This window comes from Odontomachus brunneus, unplaced genomic scaffold, assembly GCF_010583005.1.
Source record: "Odontomachus brunneus isolate Ranch 3 - 2012 unplaced genomic scaffold, Obru_v1 Obru_scaffold_037, whole genome shotgun sequence".
In the NCBI taxonomy this organism is placed as follows: Eukaryota; Metazoa; Arthropoda; class Insecta; order Hymenoptera; family Formicidae; genus Odontomachus; species Odontomachus brunneus.
In genome coordinates this window covers 1,313,489-1,339,760 of record NW_022639487.1, presented here as the reverse complement: position 1 = coordinate 1,339,760, position 26,272 = coordinate 1,313,489, and the positions used below count along the sequence as shown (strand labels likewise).

At 42.2% G+C, this 26,272-nt stretch overlaps 1 protein-coding gene across 12 annotated transcripts in view; it reads left to right on the top strand.

Annotated features, from left to right (window-relative positions):
* The window catches only part of LOC116843977 (doublesex- and mab-3-related transcription factor 2-like), an 88,405-nt gene that overhangs the window by 34,585 nt on the left and 27,548 nt on the right, over positions 1-26,272 (top strand). Inside the window, exon 5 of one of the 12 annotated variants that reach the window (XM_032815000.1) lies at positions 371-8,406. The exons of the other annotated variants lie outside the window; for them this stretch is intronic. Coding sequence (XP_032670891.1) covers positions 371-459 — 89 coding nt within the window. The 3' untranslated portion in view covers positions 460-8,406. Of the gene's footprint in view, positions 1-370; positions 8,407-26,272 lie in introns of those variants that run through there. 12 annotated transcript variants of the gene reach the window in all.

The following is a 26,272-nucleotide window of genomic DNA, read 5'->3' as shown; positions in this document are numbered from 1 at the left end:
GCCGTGCGCTCGGGATAGCGCCAGAGATGTCGCTTCCGAACGGCAACTCTGAACGTTATCTGGAAAAGGGAGAGTATCGTGAGCGTGAAGCGTTAGGTGAAGCTCAGTGGTTTAGAGCAGTCGCCCGGCAAGCGAAAGATCTAAGTTCTTGCAAACCGCGCTTTCGATATTTTTCTCTCTCCGGAACGAAAAAAAGAGGCAAGTCCCGACTGCACGGCGTTTCGCCGCCACCTGTACGCTCTCCTCTTTCTATGCTATGTATTTTTTATAAATACAAGGAGTGCTTTTATTCGTCTGATAACTTGATGATAGCTCACACGTATAAATTGTGATGTGCAGATGTTAATCTATAAATTTTTCTTTTTCATAGTTTACATAATTCGTCACGCGAAAATTATTCGTCGGATCATCGTGAGCAAAGTAATTTTGTCGTTTCTCGTAAATTTATTTCCACCTTGAACTTTGCACTTATAATTGCTAAATTTTTTGGAACTTAGCATCGATCTACTATTTGTTTTTCAAGGTCTTAATCGAACAAGCTGTGCTGTAATATTCAGTAATCAGGTTCGATATGAGTCGATATAATTTTTAAAAACTTTTGATTGCGTCTGTGCGGAAAATCACGAAAACTATGACGCATGCTTGTGCATTTGAAAACTGACACAAACGTACTTAGAAGCAGCGCAGCAACAACTCGAAGATATTTCTTATATTTGCGGATTTTAGAATAATTAATGGTATTGGAGTTGGTAAATGTTAAAGAAGCTTGCATTTATTCTTGAAAAAATTTGTCTACAAAAAATCGCGCGCTATTATAAAATATTTAACACAAAAATTTTATTTGTAAGCTTTAGTATACAATTACATACGATTTGCCACATTGGGAATTCGTGGAAAAGAAATCAACCATTTCCATTATCTCTTAACGATAAATCAATCATACATATTGTCTGTTTTGAATCGTTATAGTAAAAATATTTGATAGAAGAAGCTTTGCGACAAATTAAATTTATCTGTCGAGTCTAATGACTAACTTTGACTATGAATCGTATGTGTTTATTTTTCCCTCTATCTCTCAAAAGAGTCTCGCTAAACAGATACCAACTTCAATACGAGTAAAATTCTGTTTCCGCGTGTACTACTCAACACATTCACGGGAGGATCTACACCCTATACTTACCTACGATCATATTTTGACGTAGATAAATATTGTCTCAATAAACTTACGACAAGATTATTAAATATTCTTACCACGCAACTCGCGAAGACAACCTTGGAAGAGGAAACACACTGGTAAGGAAAGATTTTCACTCTCCTCTCAAAAGAAAAGCCTTATCTGTCTTCTGTCGGAAGATGTCTCGCCGTGTCTTGAAGATCACGTAAACACTCGAGAAAGAGAAAGAGAACCTGTTTGGTGTCACTACGGCGATGTTTAAACTACGTCCCGACAGCTTGTACAAGATCTGCGCATATGCCTCATATTCATAATTTCGCTGCGTTCGTGCGAAGTGATACGTCTTAAAGAAAGTTTCTCGTTCGCTTTCGTACGCGCGATTGCGAAATGTGAAAGGATAACTCGCGGCTGTCGATGATTATGTTCCACGCCCGAAGATCACTTTCGTCAAATGATATTATTTGCAGACGAAGATTTTATGCAACTCGATTAAAACAATGGAGAATAATAATATCGAATTAGCATAAGTGAAAGGAAATAAAAATTTCCGCGCACTACTTCACTCTAAACTACATTGTAAACTATATTTTGAAGTGGTATACAAAGGTCAAGGACGCAACGACCGTTTTGCAGTAAAGTATCTCGCTTAGGAATCACATCAACAAAAGGGAATATTCGGCTCGAGCGATTTTTACGGTTGCCACTAGTCTCGCGTAACATCTTAAATTAGAGCGATTCTTCTCGATGACGTACAAAGTAATGCATTACCATTGCCGCCATCGCTTAAAATACGTCGTAATAAATACGCGTTGTCGTCGCGCCAAGCGGGAATCGTTACCGGATATTTCTGCAATTATAATGTAGCCATCATTACACACGCCGACGAGTGCTAAATTTTGCTCGGTTGGAGAACAGCCAGCCGTAACTCGAAAATCATATCTTCCGCCGTCCTCTTCGTCGCAGTTTTCGACTCGCTCTCAAGGTCAACATTCGGGTTAATCCGCATGTCCTGAAGGGATACGACACGCGGATCCGAGCAATACGCGCACACAGACATGCAAGTGGACATTTAAAGGACGTCTTTCGAGCGAGACGACAACCACGACGTTCGTTAATCCGCTTTAATATCCCGGCGTGAATTTTTCTGGGACCCGCGAGAAAAAGCAAGCTCTGAGATTAATCGATGAATGAAGTATATGCACCGCGCAGATATCCGGTTGTCGTTTCCCAGGTAAGCAGGTGAGAAGCGGTTTAAGGCATCGCGAAAGGGTACGACGTTTTTATTCACTGTAACCGTGGAATTGACTCTCGGACAAAACCTCCCCTCCGTCATTGTGAATCGCTTCGGTTTCGGATCACTGATCATTCGCCCAGAACCGTTGCGAAGTATTTTATTCGTTTATTTGACGATCGATTTATACTTGACGATTATTCCCGACGATCTGCGGCGTTGCTGAATTCACAACGTCGTCGTTTTACGACGATATGGCCACGAAGTCACATATTTAATAAGCCTCACGACGCAGCCTCGTATAAATATCACTTCGTACGATGTATTTCCGCGTGTGAGGCTGGAACCGCTAGTTTTATTGATTATGTTCGCAACACTCACATCCTTTCTAGCTAAATAGGCTTGCGTTCAAAGCCCGATGATTATATTTCGAAACGCTTTAAGTGAATCAGAGAAATTTTGCCTCTACATTGACGCTGCAGCTTTCATCGAATTTGAAGTACTAATGAAAAATCTCTCGAGGTACACAATATCATCTATTCTATTATTCATTAATACTATAAATAGTTATTTATTGCTATTTTGTGGAATTGTAGAGAAGAAAGATTTATTCAATATTCGATTATTTTTTTCAGTATATTATATATATATATATTTAACTTTATTTTTAGTTTTAACAAGCAACATATTAATTGTATAATTTACTCAACCGCACTTTTAAGCCAAATCTTATCGGAATCATTAACATTAACAAAAACTAAAGATATCATGAGAGAATAAATTTTATTTTATTTACTCATTTGACCATTAATTTTTATTACATGTTAAATATCAAATAAGGATAAGTAAATCGATAAAAATCTATTCTTTCATAATATCTTTAGCGATATTATTGCTGTTAGCAATAACTCTTTTATAATTTCTGTGTAATCTTCAAACGTTACATATCTTAAGAGATTTTCATCGCCAGCATATCTCAAACGAGTTGCAGGACCGTGGACGCCGCGATAAAAGTATTAAACCTCGAATGAAGAACATGTCAAAATAAACATTTGTTCAAAATGAGATGAAAAAAAGAAACATTCCGTTATATATACACATGCTCTTGAAACTCAATTACCCAAAAATCATAAGTTTTTGAATCTCCTATCGCAAAACTTGCACATCACCGTTATAATAATAGGATACTTCGTAGGACTCGTGATCGGAGATCGGCGGGATAATTCCGGAACACTTCCACGTTACGAGCATATGTCAAGTGGAAGATAACGTATCGATAGATTGCCTCGATAAAGCGGCGCATGATTGTGCTTTATGCGACGTAATGACGGGGAGGAACGCGCTCCCAGGGTCGAGAAATGCTCTCCAGGATTAAGTTCGCAGAGGAGGGACGGCTAAGTAAGCGTCTAAGGAAAACGGAGAAAGTATAATTTGTTAACCAGTTTAGCTACTGTGTGCCAATACCCAATCATTATAAATCACTTAAGCCGCAATATAGGTGCTTCATCGAAACGTCAAAGAGTCTAGCGCCCCGGGACGCTAGCGATCGTACACAACGTAGGTTTCTTACTTAGATCTTAGTGAGCGGAAAATTGTCAGGACAAACGAGCGCGCAATTATTTATTACTCTGATGTCTAAACCCGATTAAGATTTCTGCTCGCTACTTCATTATCGCTGTTATTGCCAGTTACAATATACAGCGACACTTGTCTACTTGTAAGTTTAACCTATCCGGCGTTGCTCGGGTCACAATAAAATGTCGAAGAAATTAGGGGGAGGGATTGAGATGTCTATGTTTCATGGTAGTTTAGATTTTCCGCAGGCTCCTAGAGAGTAACTATACAAAATTTGATTCAGATCAGTCAAAGAGTTTAGGAGTTAATAAGAAACACACAGATATTTTATTTTATATACTGAGAAAAAAGCAGTTGAAATCAATAAAATTGGCGATCACTCGTCTTCAAAGAAATGTTATATCTATTGAACAATTACACGTTAATACAATAATAAATCACATTGATATAATTACTAACCAAATTGCAATAATTGAATTAATCGATGATTTCTCTCTCTCTCTCTCTCTCTCTCTCTCTCTCTCTCTCTCTCTCTCTCTCTCTCACGTCGTAGCAACAATATATTTCGTTCAATTGACTAAACGTTTGCGTGAACGAATTTTGTTCACTCAGACAAAGTCTCATTAACTCAAGCACTTTTTTCTCAGTGTATATATAGATTACAATACACAGCGATATCTATTCCAATGATCGACGTTCCTCTCTTTCTTATTATTTTCGCCATTATCGTCGTTGTTATGATTAATCACTACCTTTATCGTCGCTAGTATCACTATCGTGCTTGCAATCCGACAGCTTATAATCCGAACACCGAGCAACGTAGTTTTCAAGGAAACGGAAATTAAAGTAATGCCACATTTGAAAACTTTACCAGCAAAATATCGAATCGTCGTTCTCTTCCTTCCTCTTTTGTTTTCCACTGAAATTATTAATTACCCGAGTCAAGTATCAAACATTTCGTTGGCGTTATATTGTTATTCACGGCGCCAGTCGTTATCGTTCGGGAATAAATAGACTCGTGAAGGGGAGTAGTCGCGATCTCGTTCGGCCGGTCGGATAGCTGCGTTTTAAGTCGACGCGCGGAAAGCGACATTCCAACGACGGTCTCGCGTATGAGCAGGTGAACGATTAACTGCTGCGCCTTGTGCGTCGCGCCAAGTACATCGTTACGCTATTATTAACGTTACGTCGTGACGTATAAAATGCGCAAACTCACGCGAGTATCGAAAGCTGACGAGAGACCGATGTCAAAAATAATGACACGTTGAAGCATTAATATAGAATAAAAAAAAGAGAGAAGATACTAGGGGATCGTTAGTTGAAGAGCAACAGGCCTTCAGCGGCCGTTATCTTGGGGGACATGTTCCGATCGCATAATTTCCCGTGTCCTTACGGACTGGACAGAAAAGTGCTCTTGACGGACGAGGGGTCTCTTAATTGATTACGATGGCACTTCCGAGAGCCGGAGATCGGCGAAGGCGCGTACGTTTTACCAACTAGTTTGATGTATAACCAGTATGCGCGCGTGCCCGACAGGCCTAAACGCGTTGGAATGATACTCAGCTAAATAGCGAATGTCCACACCTCTGCGCACGTGTCAGAGATTAATGACGCTACTCGCGGAGAGAGGTGAGGATGCTTCGCCATAAGAACAGTAACCGCGGCGGAGGTAGCAGCGCGCCAGTCTGGTGTAAATAATGAGTCAGCGATACTAATGCGCAGTGCGGCTTAATTGCTTCTAAATATTGATGCAGCCGCTACATAGTTAGCAGGGTGCGTAAAATAGGCGTGTTTCAATGACACCCTCTAATTACGATTGGATCATTTTTGCACGCGCCCTTCTTCAGGCGATTTCTCTCATCTCTGCGCCTCTTTCTCCTCTTCCTCAGGATTTGCATAAACGAGCGAAACCGATTTGTCTGTTTGTATCCGAAATGTCGAACCGAGCCGAAGCTCATATTAATCTCAGATTCGGTGTCTTGTATTAATAGTCATTACTCGAGACTTGTCCTACGCGAGATACTCTGATATGAATTTAGAATTAGATTTGAGTTTTTTGTGCCTGAATCACACGATATATGCGACGATTACATTTGCAATGGCGATTCGGCTGATAAATTCATATCTAATTCTAAATACAAATTTGTAGTATCTTATTTAAGGTGAATTTCAAAGTAACGACTATTAATACAGCTTTTAATGAGACTGTGTCGCGTGATATCACGTTTTTATGGTGGGCGATATTATGCCATAGAGTGAAATGAAATACGCGGTACATCTGGGTAAATCGCACGAGAGAACCTGTCCGTGTCCATCTCCGATGTTTCGCGCGGTGCTCTCGGGAGACTCTATTTCCTCCTCTACGTAATCTAAGCAATCGCTTATAATTAGGCATTGGACGTTGGAGTGCTAAAACTGTGCATCGGAGGTCGCGTCAGACACTTACGGCGTACCGCCGAGTACGGGAAAAGCGTTTCGCACAGAAAGGAAAAGTGAGAGATAAAACAAAAATGTCACGCAATGACGCGAGTGGATAGAGCAATGACGTTGCAGCCCACTTTCAAAGCTCTGTATTATCGAATCACTATTTGTAGTGAATTACATGCTGGATTTTTCACGTCACAAATACATATTAACGATACCTAAAATATCATGTATTATTCGTACGCTAAATTTTCTTATCACGCATTGCTTAACACGCTACGAATGCGCTGTAATTGTGATCTCTTTAACACATATCGATCATGTGTAGCGTGTGCTGGCAGTTTTCAGCTATAATGATTCGATCAAAAGTGAACCGCGACGCGCAAATACGTATATTAGCTCGAAGTCGGCCAACACAGGCATTCCTCCGATGCTCTCAAGTCCAGGTCGCGAGAACGATTAACGGCTCGTGTCTTGCGGCCAAAATAGCCGTGTAGTAAATATACGGGTACAGTGTAGCGAGTATATTGCGTCTCTCCTCGAAGTAATGCGTTCACGCGATCGTTACTTTGCGACGGAAACAAGTTCGATCGTCCCCTAAAATGGCACCGTCCTGAAATCTGATGATACGAATGATAACGCGAATTCGACACTCGAACGAATACCAGGTTGAAAGGCTCATCATCGACGCTTGTACTCGTTCGCAAAACGGTTTGCATACTTTTGATCGAATGAAATTGCAGCGCTTCAAGTTGTGACACAATTAAAAGAGCCACTGCTGATACGCATATGCACTAATTATTTATGAGTCCTAAGTGATAATATCGAGTGTAACGATTTGGGAAGAAGAGTTTATTTCAAAATTGTAGGACAATATTATTTGAATAATAATATTATTTGTATATATCTTATAAAACATGATAACGCGACGGTGTGTTGAATGGACGTCAACAGTGGTGTGTGCAGTGAATTGTGACAACTCGGAGCGTCGCTTCGATTTATTTTCATTCAATAAAAAGCACGCACATTCATTTTGCAACCGAGCATAGAACGTGCCGTAGTACGCGACGTAACTTGTGCAATTATGCCGCTGTTAATTGTAGAAACAATTATAAATCCGCGGTGCAAAATAATGATCGGTGAAGGACGCATGCGGTTAGGTTCGCAGTAGGGGTAGGTTCGCAAATCGTTTCGTTCACGTATTTATTGTGAAACAAACAGTTCGAGTGGAATCATAAAACATTTCGTTTAGTGTAAAGATACTTATCTCCAATTTTCATTACAATCGCGCAAATATAGGTAAAAGAAAGAAAAAACTGATTTGAGGTCAATTGAGTAAAGTTTTAGACGTCTCGTAATATTCTCCTTGCATTTTCTATCCTGAATGAATGAACTGAAGTTATATAATATTAGTTAAAATGAAGTTTGTTGAAGATATATGATACACTGTTTTATATAATAACAGTGAACTTTATTCTTAAAATTATTAAAATCGCAGAAATGAGCAGATGGGGTAGGTTCGCTAATTTTTCTGTATGGTAGCACTGATGAACTGGTGCGCACTGGTATAACTACGCGCAAAGAATAGATTAGTAAACACATAGCTCACAATGCATAGTGATCATAGGATCATAGGACACTGCAACACGAACGTATGATGATGCATATACATATAAAGTATGTTACATAAAATTATTTTCTTTTGTTTTTAAGTATAAATAAAATTGTAAGCACAAAAGTATCGTATATGGTATTTCATTGTATAATTTATTGATTTAACATTCTTCAAAGTGTATAATTACATGTATTTTATATAATGCTGACTTACCCCGAGCTGGCCGGTATGCCAGCCTACCGGGGCAGGTATGCCTGCTTACTGCGTGTTGATATTTTTATTATTACAGACGAAACTATACAGTTTATAACATCGTCAATAGGATCAAAATGTAGAGGAAGATTGTCTCTATCATTATTATATAGCCAATTGGAACAATTAAATATATCAAACTGTTTTATCATTGAAATTCGAAAAAATTAGCGAACCTGCTTCGGTCTCCCCTATATCGCGTGAACAGGTGATAACACGGTCGCTGCGATACATCGATATAAAAGTGCACGCGTACGTGTGCGTCCATCACTCGCACGCAAATGAGTGACGGGTCGCCTCTTCTCACCGCGTCGCGTTGCACCGCAACGAAGGCATATTTTCAGGCATCTCTAAGCGGATGTTTTTGGCACGGAACGAGCTCTCGCGCGGATACTTAGCGCGGGAACTTACGATCGGTCCAACTTGACACGACTGAGAGAGGCGCGACGCGAAAATACTTCGCACTGATATCGCTGTTTGCCGCGTCAGCCGTCGTCGTTACTCATCATATTACATATGTCGCGGCGTATTTTCGAAAACACTCGCAGTTCTCACCTCGCGTTTATCCTGTCAACGTTTGTGTATTTTATTGCGAATTATCGATCTGAAGTCGTGCTGCATGAAGATCGAAACCTTGCCGCGCGAAATAACGCTATAATTTGCGAGCGTGGTAACGTGCAGAATTCAATTTAGACTCTTCCAGCAAGCGAATTTAGTTTCTGGCACATGTGCGCAGAAAGCTCTATAAACGACAGAATAACGCTTTCAGACACGCCATTGCGTTTTATACTTAGGCTCGATATTATCATAGCGAATCTAAACAATCAACTTGTCTTCGTGTAGAAATATGCGAACTGTATTGGGATTGTACGAGATAAGATTCGATTCGAACTATCCGAAAATCTCGAGTTGCGGTAATTGAAATGCAGATCTCGCATATTGGCACTATCTTGCTCAATCTCCCGCTAACGAGTACAAGTCGCCATATAATGAGTAAGATATTACTAACTCGAGTCAGCAGATCATATTTAGATTTCCCTATTTGTCGAACCTCTTAAAAGAAGTCAATTAACGCAAAATTAAATAATTAGAAATCAGTGGAGTTTTAATATTAATAATCGTGATTGGGGATAGAGTTAGAAGATTGATTCATAGCGTGTGTTGCAAGTTGCTGCTTGTGTGGCGGTAAGCCATGTTACTAATTATGTTAATTGAAAGTTAAGTTTCGACGATTTGATCCAATTCAACATTGGAAGCTCTTAATTTGCATATCTCTATCTTCATGCTATGCATGAACCAACATGTACTTTCATATATCGTTGCTGTTAATGTTTCTTTCCCAATCGCCAATCCGCTCTAAAGCGCAACACGGTTTCGATATCAGAGTTATTACAGATTTCAAAAAAGAGTGAGAGAGAGAGAGAGGAAGCGTTGGGCTGTTGGAGAGCTCGAAAACGATCGGAGCGTGCTGAGAAAAATCGGGTGTATTAACGGCAGGAGTAGCGTGTCTGTTGTGTCCGATGATATTACAAGTTTTAATGAGATTCGCATTCGCGTCACTGGCGCCGGCGTATCAGCCTCGCGTTAGACGGATGAGGTCGTTCTCGTGTCTTGTATTAAAAACGACGTCGCGTTAGGTAGTATCGTTGCTGGTTACGAATCGCCGGCATTCCCAGCGACTCGTTCTATATCCGCACGCCGGGTTCCCGGTCATTTACGACGTGCCCAAGTCGCTCGGGAGAGACGACTGACCTTGCGAAGGTACACTGATGATCGTGCGCCGCATATCGCGTCCATGCATCGCACGCACAGACGCGCAACCGCGAGGATTACGGAGCGGGGAAACCACTTTTACATTCTATAATTTAGATAAGCGTGCGCTTGTTAAATTTAAGTGTCATACACCGAAAGATCAAGTCGAAGAGATCTCATATGTTTTTGCAATACGACCAAGACATTCTTTTATCGTCGTTACTCAACGCGAGAGCGGTTGTAATTGCGTTGCGCATCCGTGGGCGAGGACTCAAATCTCGATAATACCACGTGGACAGGATATATCATAGTTTTTACATAAATTCTTTTCAATTTCACTATGTTTCTAGTGATGCACAGGAGTAGACTGTCTATCTTGCTACATTTCGCTAAAGATGTAGCAAGTGTTTTAATAGCACGTTTCAGTTCCTAAAATATAAGTAGCACATGTGAAACGAAAGGATAAGTGAATTATTGCAAAATGTAGGTTTCTCGGTTACAAAATTCTATTAATAATTTTTATTATAAAATTCTCGCTGTGGAGTTAGGTGTATACACTTGTAGGTTGCTGATTATAACAGACGCGTTCGTCTCATAATGTTCTTTTTGAGCGACAAATCAGAAGTCCAAAGACCCTTGAACGAAAAGAGAAAGAAAGAGAGGATGAGAGGGACTGGGAAGATTAATGGCCTCAGGAACTGTCTCATCGAGCGAGCAGAAGGCGACTTACGTAGCGGACGCGTCAACACGCTCGAAAATGACGGCGCTGCGAGCTCGCGAATAATAATTCCGCACGATCGGAAGTTTGATCATGCTATTAATTGTCAGACTCGGGCGGATCGGGTCTCGGCTCGTTTTAAAAATGACGAATCACCGACTGGACAGCGAAGAAAAGGAGAGAAAGAGCGAAGGTAAGAGGGAGTACATTAACTCTCAAAACGTTCACGGCTGCCACGCAAATTCGAACGCAGCGCTACGCTCAGAAGTGCATTATCTTGTTCGACCGTCTGATGAAAAGTTAGAAAGGCGCACCTCGTAGACACCAGGTAGGTGTGAGAGATTAATGGTGTGACGCGGCCTCGTCCGATCCGGTGAACGTGCGTGCGCCGGTTCGTTTAAGATTGACACTACCAGTTTTCCATTAAACGTCTTGACACCGGGTAATTTCTGAATATGAAATCCATGTCAGCCTTCGAGAGAACGCTATTATAAAGGCGCAGGATAAAGGTGGAGAATGTAAAGTATAAAAAGATCGAAACCTAGTCCGCGTCTCACCGCCAGCCTTGAATCGCGTACAGTCTGGAAATTATATTTACGTGCGTTATCTCTAAGATGAGGTAGAAATTGTCATCGATGTTGTGTCGACAATTAAAAAGGAGGGCAATTAGATACTTAAATTATTAATTGCGAGAGTTACTTCATATATAGTCGATTGCAAGTCGGTTTGCGCACACTTTCGATCAAATGAAGTCGCAACGCCTTTCAAGTGTTGCAATTTCATTCGATAAAACATGCAAACTGACTTGTAACCAATTATACATCTTATGTCTCGATGATAATCTGATGGTCCCTATTATTTTGTAAATTTCGGAAAGCAGCGAACTCCGATGACTGGTGCGTGAAAAATTGACTACTATGGGCAAAAAAGATAGGAAAGAACTCCCGAATCGAAATTTTAGCCTTCTTTTTGATCTGAACTTTCCGACATCTATATATTCGGACTGAGGGATTATCATCGTGACATAAGATGTATAATTGGTTACAAGTCGGTTTGCACGTTTTATCGAGTGAAATTGCAACACTTGAAATTGTCAAAATTGGAAGCTACTGCCATGTGTGTGCGCACAGTAATCAATTGTAAATATATAAAAATTACTTCTCAAAATAATGTGTGTGTTCTTCGATTTAACATAAATTCTTCTTTCCATATTTCACGAATGTCATACTCTGTATTGTCACTTTGGCTTCTGTCATAACCGACTAGTAGTTTTTAATCCCGACAACTTGAGGCGTTGCGACTTCATTTGATCGAAAGTGTGCGCAAACCGACTTGCAATCGACTATATATGAAGTAACTCTCGCAATTAATAATTTAAGTATCTAATTGCCCTCCTTTTTCATTATGTGTTTTTAATGTTTAATATATATAGAAATTGAAATCCTACTTGACATTTCTAAATAGCGGAAACCGCCGAAAATGTCACTTGTAGATCCTAAAGAGGATCTCTCAGCAAGGTTATTAGGTTAAATGGAATCAAAAGAAAGTTTATGTATGTTTGTAGTTATGGATGTAGGTTGATAACAAACTGAAGAGTTTCAAAATAATGAAATATTGAGGTCGCAAGCGGCATCAAAATTTCGACTCGGGCGGCTTGTCGCGTCTGTCTCACCGTTGCAATGTGCGAGAGAAACGCACGACCTTGCACAAGTACGGTGATCCTCATGCCCCTCATGCCGATGAAATGTGTGATACGCGTTTGCACGAATGCACACACGCGACGCGCACGTGTGCCGGAATTGTTATTGCGCGAGGCGTTCATAAAGCATAGGAAAACCGCGTTTTTAGACAGGCACATGGTTACTGACTTACAGACTTGATATATTGGTGATAATAGAGTCTCCCGCACCCCGTGTTCGCTCCCGTCGAGATTGGCGGTCGTTCGATAGCCTGATCGCGGCGAGGTTTCGTTCCCGAGCGATCGCACGTCCTTTTGTGTGCGCGCAAGAGCGAAAAAGCGGGCAGCGGCAGAAAGCGCCGCGTCACGCGGAATAATACACTCGCCGAGCAATGCCGGCCAATTAACTTAGGTAATTAGACTCCGGCGATTCGCCATCGTCCTTTTGCGGACCCTGATTTTTCGCAGGCCGAGTCTGTGCATCGCGCTTCACGGCACCGCTAAATTGAAAGGATCACCGATACAGCGTGACTGTCAACGTGAGATCGCACGCCGCGGAAAGTCGGCCGGTATTTCCGAGAAATCGGATTTTTCACGCGTATTCGCGCGAAGCGGTGCTTTTTGCGCCGTAACAAGTAACTGATGATTTACCGTGTAAGAATCACTAGGAAAATTCCATTTTTCCTGGACTCCTTCTTTCCGTCACGCGAGATTTCTGCGCGCGGTATCTCAAACAATCTCACGCAGCGAGGAATCACCCCGACGCATCAAGCTTAAATCGCGACGATTTTTTAGTTGTGAACGAACGGGAGTAGAGCGTTTCAATTCGTTTTTATCTCGGCGATGCGTTTAATCGGCCGAAAGTGCATCGCGCGCGATTAATGTCTGCCGGTACTTTAATTGGCATTTATAATAATATCTTCCCGGAATGCACAGTCATGTTCAATATGAGGCTGCCCCGCCGAGTTCTCGAGCAATGGGTGTTGCCCGTGCGCCACCGACGAACGGCTGTAGGCTCCGATGTGTGTCTTGTTCTTATCCAATCACTAATGAATTTCTGCCGTAAACGCGCTGCCCATTTCGCGCGAATACGTAAACGAGCCATTAAATAGCGGCGAAGCTGTTTTTAATTGCGTCAGTGACGCGGCTTTGATTTCAGCCGGGCGATATGCGCTCGCTTATTATAACGTGCAAAAGTCTCCCCGGTGTTGCGCACTTCGAGCGCGACTTCAGGTGCGCGTCATTTTATACAATCTTTTCTAGAAGAATTTGCATCGCAACGCGCTGCACCTAAATTTGGACCCGCGTTTGTGAACGCGACGCAACAGGAGAACCGTATTTAGCTTATCGTTGGCTCGTTTGCACGAAATTTGCACGAGCGGCATATGCACTGGCGTGCAGCCTGTCACGGTGATTATGATCGATGCACCTGTACACGTTGCCGGCCAGTCAATACGTGAGCGTATACATATTTTTAATCGGCAACCGCGATCGAAATCGTTCACTCATTCGCTTCGTCAACCATTCTCTTTTTCTCTCTCTTTCTCGTTCCTCTTTCTTTTTGAGAAAGCCGGTTTGCGAACAGAAAAATAAAAGTAATTAAATGCGCGCGGGTACGCGTTGCCTCTACATCGTTCAGCACGATGAGATTGCAGTCTGAGATTTACAATTACAGCTTGCTCCATGCTTTCGCTGTAGCGTTAATTGTATAATTGTTACCCGTATGCTCTATTCACGTGCTCGAATATAGCTCAATATATATAACCGATATCTAATTATTTTGGATATTGACATTTATTCAAGGATTCATTTCTGATCTTTTAGCAATTGTGAAAGATTTGATCTTTTTGCAATTGTGAAAGATTTGATTAGATTGTGATGTAAGTAAAACACATGTTGACTGTAACAGTTAAAAAGTGCGCTTTTCCACGAAACGATTTCAAAGTCTTTCTATTTGAAATACAGAGAATGTGTTTTCTACTTAATGCAAAGATCGTTTCATCGTTCGATCTCTGCGGTCAAGGACTTAGTTCGCTTAGTAAGTTTTCAAACACGACAACTTTGCACTCTTGATTTACACAAGAAAACACATGTTCAATGCGTCATGCGCGCGACTTAAAGATGCCGCACACACGTTTCATAAATTTATGCGTTCGTGGACTCTGGTGGAAAAAAACGCTTCTGTTTGGATCGCAGTTTACGATCAGAAATTTACCGTCTATTCCGAATCTATTTCGAGCGGGATGTAACAAATGTTTCTTTTATTAATATTATATTTGTATCCCAATATATCTTACAAACTCGGAACTCTCAGACTTGAAAGATGTAGATCAACATCAATATCTAAATAATGAAACATCGCAATGCACTTACATATGTTTGGGCACATGGAGAGAATATTATAGAATCTGTAATATTGTAATAATAATAGTAATAGTTCTAGTAGTTTTATAGTGAATTCTGGTCACGCGTTTTTTATTGGGATCAGACAGAGATTTTAGATGTGGAACCGTTATATAGAAAAAGGCTTTTTTCAAAAGCGTTATTTATTATTAAGAAACAGACCAATTGATTTAATTCACAAAATGAAAGACACGGAGCTTTTTGTGACAACCCATATCAACCAGTTTTACAAAATTGGAACAGAAAACGATAGATATCATAACGTGCGAATATTGCCGATTGTCAACAAACCGTAATACATATAACAATGTTTCGTGCGACACGTGTTTATTCCAAAACATGAGCCACTCTGTTGATAACGAATTTATCTGAACTTGTACACATTGTCTCATATTTTAATGTTGGACTTGATGCGACCAGTCGTGACTGTTGACTCAGGTATCAAATTCATGCTAATTTTATGCTGTTGATTTTTCGAATTTAGAAGATTTGCACGACGCTTTTGTCTATCTTAGAGATTGTTTACTCTTTGTGTTTGGATATTCCATATTAGATAGTACATCGATGTGAGTAGCTAGAAAAATTATCATTATGACAATATCGTTTCTAGTCTGGTGAAGTTCCATTACGATTTATATCGTTGTTCGTGCGCAATATAAAGCTAATTGACGAAATTTTTTTTCTTTTTATATTAAGAAAAATCTCAAAGTGAACTAAAACGTTTGTTACAGACTTCGATATAATTAATTTAAATGTTACATTGTACTTTTTTTTATAGCAATTTTTTTCAATTTTACTATGTTTTTAGTAGTGCAGGAACAGACTGTGTATTTTGTTGAGGAATATAATAAATTTCGCTCGAAAAAACATTTCTTAATAGCATATTTAAATTTTTAAGATATGACACACATATGAAGTGAAAGGATACTGTAAAATCTGTCTATCTATTCCTCAGTTACAAAATTCAATTGAAATCTTCACTATAAAGTTCTCTCTATAAAAAAAATTATGAACAATGATTCCGCGTGATCAATGCCGCAATAAATTTTTTTTTTCTTTATACATCATCAAAAGCAGCTATTAGACGCGCGGGTAATTGGAAACGAGAGACTCAATGATTATTATTTCATTTGACCTTTCTATGGTATTGTTACTTTTATATAATATATAGCTTCCACAACGTCCAATAGTTGTAACACACGTGTTACAAAAAAGATATGTAACACGCTCGGCCTTGATATGGAAATATGAAAATATAATGATGAGCGGTGTAACACCGCAGTTTAACAAGAAAAGCAGTTGTTTGTTGACCAGCGGCGACACACTTCTCTTTATCTGTGATATCGTTCGCAGTTTGCAATTAACTGTAATTACCGCGTCGACTGTAGCGAAGTGCTTGCGAACTCGGAAAGAGGCGGAGGTCAAGCGAACCGTTCGTCGATGCAGTGGATGGCTACATTGAGCGCATCGAGTTCATGGATTTTTATTATTCGCTTCGATGAATGATAATAGCTATCGCTAGTATACGCAGCCTATCATTTACAATACGTGCAGTCCCCGCGACAAACATAATTGTACATTCGTTGGCATGGAAGAACATCGTGCCGATGGAGAGTCGGCAATCCCAATTCGTAACTCTCACCCGCAACAACAAAGTCTCCTGCGATACTATCACGTCGCAATTAATTAGAGCTGTTGCTGCTTGGTGCAAGTAATTATCCGGCTGTCGGAAAGGCGCCGACCGAGTCGTCGATTTAGTCGATTGTATCGTCAAATTAAGTCAGTCACGCGCTGAAATAGTCACGGTGGTCGATGTTGCTTCGCATTAGTTGCGAGACGCGCGATCGAGGGAAGAATCAAATGAATCACTCATTAGTTACGATCCATTGTCTGGACATTGAATATCGAGAAGTGAGAAGTCAAGCGAAAGAAAAGCTAAAATAAAAAATGCCGGAACGCTAATAACACTGAACATTCTTACTGTTTTGTTCTTTAAATTTTAATTTTTTGTAATTTTTTAAATATATTTTATTTATATATTTATTTAATTATTAATAATTATGTATTTAATAACTTAATTATTAACAATTATATATATACTTATAATATAATATTTTTATAATATTTATAATTTTTTATAATTTGAGCTTAAAAATTCTCAATATAGAGAATATATGTACATATATTAAATATATATATATATATATATTCTACGTTAAAGGTCTAATATTCGTACTTTGACACCAAAACAGTAAGGATATCCAGGTGTTGATGCTTATTCGCCGAGAAAAATTTTGGCGATCAATTGTGAAGTGTGTTGCGGCATCTACGGTCGCAGGGAAACGATTCCTCGCGCACGCATCAAAGTGTGTCTCAAGTCCACGAAAATAAATCCAATACGACGGCAAAGGGACTGCTCGTTGCGGCGCGAAGGTTTAACGGACGTGTCGCACAATCTCCGCCGGCGTATTAACGCGGACATTTTGACGTGAACGACACAGCCGTTCCTCCGTTGATTCCTTCCGAGCGACCCCCGCGCATTCCGCGGTTTTCCCGGATTCTCGTTCGAGTGACGCGTCGCGACAAGCGCGTCTTCGCTTTCTTGGTCTGTCTGGCAACAAACGGGACGCGGTCACGGACGGAATTAGACGGTCGACGGTGACTTACTCGGTCGACTGTACGCATCGTATTCTCGTGTCCGGATGATCCTCTCTCCTTCGGTATCGCCTCTAGTGGCCCGCTCGCGCTGACGGAGACGAGGAACGGGGTACACGCAGCTTTTGCACACTGTTGCAAACGGCCGCGTGTTGTTCGTTTCCGTGCGACGTGGCGTGAAGGCAGAGGTGGGATAGATAGTTACACACCGATGAAGATTGCGTGCGCGCAGTGCCGGACGATCGTCGTCGTGCCCCTTCGTGTCCAGAATCCTGTTCGGGTTTAATGGGACAAGATGGGAGCCGTGAACCGCACCGAGCCAAAGTAACTTTGCGTCGAGTCGGAAAAAGAAAATAATTTCGTCCACGTATTGAGTTTTGCTTCTCTGTATACAATTAACGAAGAACTGCTGAATGTTATCATGATTGTTGATCACCTGTATATTACGATGTTAGAAAAAGCTTCTCTTAAAGCGCACGTTCTCACCTCTTCCCTTATTTCCTTCTTACCGTCGAGAGCATACGATTTCGATGTTGGCTTACTGAAATCTTTCGATTCGGTCGCGTATCTTAATCTCTAGCGTATCTTAATCTCTAGAAAATTGAACGAACTCACATTTGCCCCGTGCGTGAAATAGAGCGAGAAAAACTCGAGAAGGGGGGAAGCATAAGTAGAAGAAGCGAGAGCAAAAAGCCGACGCAATTTCACAAGACAGACGGGTGAAATGTGGTTTTGTGGATACACGCGGCTAGAAGTAGTGAACAAGAGAGCGCGAAGATGCGCCATTACACTTCGCAGAAGAGCGAATCCATTGGCTTGATAGTTTGATACCGAGGTACGAGGTGCAGATCTAACGATAATGGCAGAAATAGACAGATAAGTCAGTGCGAGCTGTGTAAATTTACCTGTCGACCTTGGCGGTCTTCCGCTGTATCGCAAGTTTTTACTGCGCTCTTCGACACAAGCTCGTGTTTATCTAAAATTGTGGTGGAATCTCAACGAAACTATCTCTCTCTTTCTCTTGATACACTTCTCATCATTGCTTGTTCCGCTTCTTCACTATCATTGTTGTACTTTTACGATCGTTGGAAAACACGTGTCGTTCGATAAACAGATACGAGGAAAATAATTCGAGTTGCATAATAGCGTTGTATTATCGCGTTACTACGCAATAGATGAGTCTGTAACGCGGCGATGTGTCAAGCGCATTAACATTCTAAAATTCCAAACGGTAGTTTATGTAATTGTATAAAGAGAGAATACGTTTTCAACGATAAGCAACGTTTGCCGCGAGTCAATTGTTATATCAACAGCGCCGGAAAGAGACTGGTGAGGCAATTTGTGTGAAATTCCGAGATCCAAGCGATTACATTGTCACAATGCGATTTGGCATAAACGAGGTGATGTCGCATCGACCAACATGCACATACGCGATCTGATAACGGATGAATCGCTTTAGCATGGAAAAACGAGTATCACTGATAGGCTGCGACACGAGTAGCGTGTGATGTCGCAATAAAGATCACAAACGCAAGAATGACACTTGTCTTTTAGACGAGGAAGGATGCATCATTCAAACAGGGTCGTACGCGTTTCACGACACGCACGGAGCGACACGTGATTTTTCTCATGATTGAATTTGATCGGAAATGCGATCAGAAAATCGCAGTTATATATAATATATGCTTATCGGGTATAACTGATGTTTTTCACGTGAAACTGAGTAAAACGCTCAAGATATCGCATCTCACACTGATCGTCTCGTGATCATCAATTATATCAATTGATCCTCGTATCGATTGAAAAGAAGAAAAGAAAGAACACGAAAAAAAGAAACGGGAATCTACATCCTGATAAAAGGACATACTCAATGATTGTCGGGGAACCGTTAGAACCAGCGTGAATTTTTCCGTCGTATCACGTTTCCAACTGGTTCAAAATCGATATCGTCGTTTTCGAATGCCGGCTGGAATACCGTTAGAACCAGGTCATTTCCCATCTTATCTCAAGGCGAGAAAAAATCACGGCAACCGCTGGATATTTTTGCCGATAGCCCGATAGCGTGACAAGTGCGCGATTATCTCATGTCCTCGGAAAACTGGAAAAAAGGTAATCATGCGCTGCGAAAAAAAACCTGAGAACGAGGACGATATTTAGTTTGCGAATAACGATTTACAAAAAGTCGAGAAAAATAATGTCGCGGGACTTACAAGTATCTGTTTCTTTAATTCGACGAATACTCGACGAATCATCCGAATTTGCCGCATATTGCGTAACGCACGCGCAAACTTCGATTAATCGTTTCCTTCTTCTAAATTAATCCTCCCTCAGGGAGAAGGGGATGGCTCTATTCTAGTGTACGCCGTAGGAGGCGTTCGTGTATGCACGTATATGCACGTGAAATTTAAAATTAGCCGTGGATTAATTTCACGTCTTATTGGTCACGCGGTGTAGCGTCACGTACGCACGCGCTGCCGGTGGTGTTACGACTTTAAATTTCGAATTCCTCGACGGATATTTCCCTTGGCATGCCACAATCGGAAAAGGAGCTAGTATCTATGCATATTCCGATGCAGGGACGCATCTCGACTGCTGCTGGAAGAGAGGCGTTTCTACACTGAGAAAAAACGGTTGGATCGACAAAATCGGTGATCATTGGCGATAAAAGAAATATTGGATTTATTCAATAAAATACATGTTAATGCAACAATAAATTGCGTTGAAATCACTATAATTGCATTAACATGTATTTTGTTGAATAGATCCAATATTTCTTTAATTGCCGGTGATCGCCGATTTTGTCGATCCAACCGCTTTTTTTTCAGCGTATGTAAAGACGTAAGTATTTTTTTTTCAATTTTTGTGGAAGTAATTTTGCAGAGATAGTTGATGGGATAAATACGATATATCAATATCTTAAAAAGATCAACCAGTTCCTGGTAGATTTAATTTCGAGTCCGTTTGATGCGGCGTGTTTCAACGACACTCTCGTTGCAACGCCATTATCTAAAGCTGCGCGTCGATTCAGAGTCGGCGCGTATCAAACTTGATAGATAAAAATTCCTGAAGTTTAACTAATCAACGTTATTACTACGCGCAACAACGCCGTGGCGTATAAAACTATAAAACTTTTATGGTATCGTTAATTTTATTGTGCGAACATAACGGCCGTTACTTTTGCACTGTTTATTGCGACGTGTCGTCCTGTCTTGGCAGTCTCTCTCTACACACGCATTAAATACGCTCGCGTCGATCATTACCGGTTTACCGAGCACGTAGCTGATCACGATTACAGATGCAAATCGCGCGGCGACGGCGGCAGTGATGGTAGCGGTGGCAAGCTACATACGCGTTCGCGAAATCTTCGCGGTGTGGTGCGCAATAAAATAAGCGCGCGGGCGGGCGCGGCGAGAGCGCAGGCAAAAGGAATCCGCCGCAGATTGCCCGTGTCGGTGTGCGTCGACGTGACGTGAGAAGCGGACGCGGATTCGTACGGCCCTGAATTGCACGTTTCTGCGCGTAAGTAAGACAAGGGGCGAGACACGAGGCTCGCACGAGGAAGAGAGAGAAGCCCCCGCAGAATCGGCTAGGGGGGACGGAGGAATGACGGCGGAAAGGAAAAAGAGAGACCGGGAGAGGAGAAGCCGTGAAGCGAAGAGAGAAGAAGGAGAGAAACACGGCAACGGAGATCCGCGTTCGCGAAACAGGCAAGAGCGAGACGAGACGAGAGACGAGGCGCGAGAAGCTGAACGGAAGCAAAACAAGAGGGAAGATCGCGATTGCAGCCTGTACAGACGAGTTAATATGTGTAACTTAGACACGGTGCGGTGTGAGCGAGGAAGAAGTACTACCTTTTTATTAGAGAGATGATGGTGGTGGGAGCCGTTGGCGTGCGGGACGAGAGAAAGAGAGAGAGAGAGAGAGAGAGAGAGGACGCGCAAGACGAGGATGAAACCGAGCGTCAGCCGCGGGCAATCTGGTCGAGAAAATTGGCAATGTATGCCGTGAGCTTGCATAACCGCAAGCTGAGCGTAGAAGGCGAGAGAGAAAGAGAGAAAGAGAAAGACAGACAGAGATTAAACGTGTGAGAGACGAGGGCGACAGAGGAGAGGAACGAGGTAAAGCGCGAGAAGAGAGCTGAGGGGAGGAAGAGACATCGTGGCGTTGCACTTGCAGCAGCGGGCCGGAGGAGCAGGAGGAAGAGAAGGTGGTGAAGAAGGAGAAGCAGGAGGCAGCGGTGAAGTGACACGTGTACGCACACACAAACACCATACACACACGCGTGCGCGCGTTAACGTATGCGCTCCAACGCGCATCCGCGCACGTGGTAGGAAGCAATAGGCGCGAGGCGCGACTTGGTTTTCCTTGGCATTAGCGACTACAATGTTCGTAACGGTCGAGCGGCATGCATAAGTGCGCCGCGTTTATCTTATCTAGAATGCAAGCGAGACCGTTCTCTTGGCCGCGATGCGACATCGCGGCGTGTATTTGCGTGCACCGGCGTGCACTAGGTCGGTCGGCGGTGTCGGCGTGTGTATATGCGTCGTGTGTGCGTACACGCGCCCGCTCGTCGGAACTGCGTACGTGCGAATTACGCGAGGTTGCTCGGTCAGATGCGGCGGAATGTTTGATTGAAACGTAGTTTCGCAATATACGCGCCACACGCGCATGCACACCGCACAGATTCATTGTTAAGTGTATTCACGCGACGCGCGCTCGCTCCCTCGCGTGAATTGCCGTCCGTCGGCGTTGGCGACAGACACGAGCGACGAGAACGGCCGCGCGCAAAGTGCAAGGTCGATGCCGCGCTGTGTGTCGTGTGCAACGATCTTTCTCGAACGGCAATTTTCCTTTTCTTTCTCTGTGTAGCGCAATTTATCTGTGTGCGCGTATACACGCACGTAGAAGGGCTCTAGCCGTTGCGCTTTCCGCGTCATGCTTCATCGTCGAAACCATAATGCGTTTTACGGTTTCGAGAAGGTAGAATAATTTCAGGCAACTTGCAAAACAATAGCACCGCTTAATAACGCACCGCGACATAATTTACATTATTTTTATACGCCTGTACATTATTTGTACACGTCTAGATAATAAATAGATTGCTAATTACATACATGGGATAATGAGGGGAGTGTATTCGAGAGATTAATGACAAATCGATTCTAATTAATGTGCACCTACGAGATAATGTGACGTTGGCTTACATTGTGACATTCCCCTGCGTGACATTTTTCGTTGGAGACACGACGCGGTCTCGCCACGGACCGCGCGAACGACGTAGGAATTACGCGGTTGTAACAGTCACGGAGGATACATATTCAAGCGAGTATCGCAAACGTTTGCACGACGATATCGTTGTAAGACACGAATGCTTCGTTATGCCGCGCATAATACGCACGTGCACGCAACGTGAATCTCACGAGTTTGTCGAGTAACGCGAATTAAATAACGATCTCATGCACCTCGCAGTCGCTTCGATGCGTTCCACAGATATCGAGATTCGACGTATTCCCGTAGGGATGGATAATGAGATCGTTAGAAACAGTCGCGCGTACGCCTAATGCGCATAATTTGTACGCGCGCGCGCGCTGTTACGCAACAATTGCGATAAACAATTCGTTGGTATCAATCCATCACATGTATGTAATTGCAATTAATGCAATTAAGTGTTTTTCTTGATGCGATCCCGGGATACGAGCTTGCACTCTTATTAGACGTGAAAACACGTGCATTCGTGACGCCGCTTCGAATTTAATGAGTTTGCCATTTAAATACACGCATTATGTGCCGCGTTTTCTCCTTTAACAGTGCATACTTTTATGACTGCCTTCTTAGAATTATGAGTGACTCGGCGCGAAACTTGGATGCTAGGTTTACTTATCGTTAATTTTTCGATACCCTCCATTGGTCAGTTCACCAATAATGAAGAAGCATGAAGCTCGTTCGTTTTCCGCAATGGAAACTATAAAATATCGCCGAACAGTTATACAAAAATATATTCCATCATTAAAATCTCCTTATATATTTTTTTAAGTGAATCAAAAATGTTTCTGATTGAATCAGCAGAAGTTATTTTATCGGATTGATTTTCAATAAAGATACTCCCATTTCACTACTCCGTCTTCTTGCCCACAAATTTTAACTATTGGAAATCAGATTTCACTGCAAAATCTGTAACATACATAATTCATTAAATACGCAAGTCCAATTTTCTGCGTTTGTGACGGTGAAATTAACGATTTTCATATACCTTGTGCGCTATGACACTATCCGTGTCCACAAAATGCATCAATAATGGGAATAGTCGCTGCTATCTAATTACTTCAGCGAGGTTTTACTGATTGCTTGTAACTGAGTTATAAATATAGCATTTTAGTGCATTTCAGGGTATACAGTATTTTAGAGAGTACAATCTGCGTCAAGAGTCGTGTGGTCCTCGTTGATTCCCGCAAAAGTACGGTCCCTCGATTTCGGTTTAACGACTTTGAACTCTTCAACGTTTCGACTCGAAATCGGAACTCGAGGGGTCGACTTTGTGTCGAGAAAGAAAGAGCAAGAGAGAGAGAGGGAAAGAGTGAGGCCGTGGAAGGACTTAAAGGCCCCGGGAGCATAAAATGGTAAACGGCCTTTTGCACGCGGGAGACATAACAGTTGGCAAGCCGATTTATATGCGCTCCTTAGCTCGCGTGTGCATGCACTTTACGATATGTAAAACCACCAGGACCAGCATTGTGCAGCGTCGGTGCTCCGTCGTAAAACCGACCGTTTGAGCCGCCTCAACTTTGAAAGACTTTCGAATAATATTACAACTTTTGCACAGCGCGCGTGGCTGTTCACTTTTACGTATGTGAGCGCGGGAGGAGGGATGAGGTTGTGTGTGCACACATGCGCGCGTCATTCACGACGTCGACTCTTCCTCATGTTATTCCTCCCTGGTTACTTCGCAGTCCTTTCATGTTTCTCTTCGATACCCGTGTCTCTTCGATGCAGCAGTTATTTTGTATATATAACGTGCGAAATAAGCGATACCTCTTGCCAAGCTTGCCTCGCAAAACCTGTTCTCCATCGCAACGTTTCACTCGTCACTCGTTAACGATACCGAAGATGTTAGAATAGCAATGCATAACATGGATCCATGCAAGCATGGATCGAGACAATTCAGTCCGCAACAGCAGTTTAACATGAAAACGACCTGCTCCTCTGCGTCATTTGCGTATTCATATACTCGCGAGTTTCCCGTAGAGGAGTTTACAATTCAAATACAAATTAATTGATCCCGGGCTCCCCTGAATAGCAATTAATATGAATCGAACTAACGGCCAGAACGGCCTGCGCAACTCGCAAAGCGGCCATATAATTATTTCAGTATATTTAAGACGGTGCGCACGCATTCTCTTCGCAAATGATAGCGTTTTAGCAAATTGTACGTAGAGTTTTGCGCATTCGATGCGTATACGCAGAGTTGCCGTACGCAGGCGGCAGATGGCTCTATGACGTATAATAATATCGCCGTGGAGGAAACCGGTAATTTCAATGCGGGAAGAATGCATGTGCTCCGCGAGCTGTTTGCCGATGTGCACGTACGTATAGTTTGTCGTGCAAATTGCAGAGATCAGGGTTAAAGGATGAGGAAAGGAGGGAACACTTCAAGTAGCACGTTACTCGCTAACATGTTACAAATGCAGCTAATGATACGATTAACGAACGTGTGCATACCGTGTATGCGCGTCGTCGCGACGCGCGCTTAAATTTTCATCGGTGTAATTAAAGCGCGAGAGCCGCGGAAAATTCACCGCTCGACAACAACGAGGAAACGTTATCGCACGTGTTATCACTTGCGCGCTACTTTACATTGCGCGTCGCTTTATTTCGATGTGGTCAAGTATAATCTAAATATTTTTATACCACCTGGGTATATACACTCGAGGATATTACCCGGGCAACCAGATAGTAAATATTTACGAGTATGTTATACATTCGTTCGTTATTTGTTTCTTATTGTTAAAAAATCGCTGGCTGCTTTCAGCAGTAAAAACTGCATTGCAACTGTTGTGAAATTCGTGAATCCGATTGGTGATATGCTCTTAGACGCAGCTAAGAGCAAGATTAAGAGCATATTCTAACCGGATTCACGAATTTTACAATTCCAAAACAGTTCTCTGTGCTGAGCGCAACCAATGATCTCATTAAATTAACTTTAGCCGCAAGTTGCTCGTGTGCGCAAGGTGTACGGACGTGAAATAAAGCTGCCTTCTTTCTTGGTCTGAGTAGGCGTGAAGAGCCCTCGGATTAATATATTCAAGTAATATCCGAAAAGATACGGATACCCGAGTAGTGTTGAAAGGACTACTTTGGATGCACTGACATTATCGGCGCATATCGCTAGTTTACGTCGGCCCCGCATTTGTGTTTGTGCAGCTGCAATTGCTTCTCGCGCTTATGCGGTAAAGTTGTGATCGGGACGGTCGATGACACCGATAAGCGATAAAAAGTAGAAGCGAGTCGTGCAGAAGCTTTATATTTGGCATCTCTTCGTCCCGCGACGGATGAAGGTGACGTCATGTGATTCTAAGGCGACCGGAAGTTATGGAAATTAAGTAAGCTAGACGCCTACGAACACGCAGCTGCGAATCCTATTTCTGAGCACGTTTGATCCGATAATACTCTGTTAGTCGTAATACGCATCGCGACGTTGAAGTTTACCTCCTTGCAACGTTACACGCTGCGTGCATATAACTTTAGCCTCGCGCCATTGTAATGCCTACCGCGGTACTCTCAGCCTAACTTACCTTCCG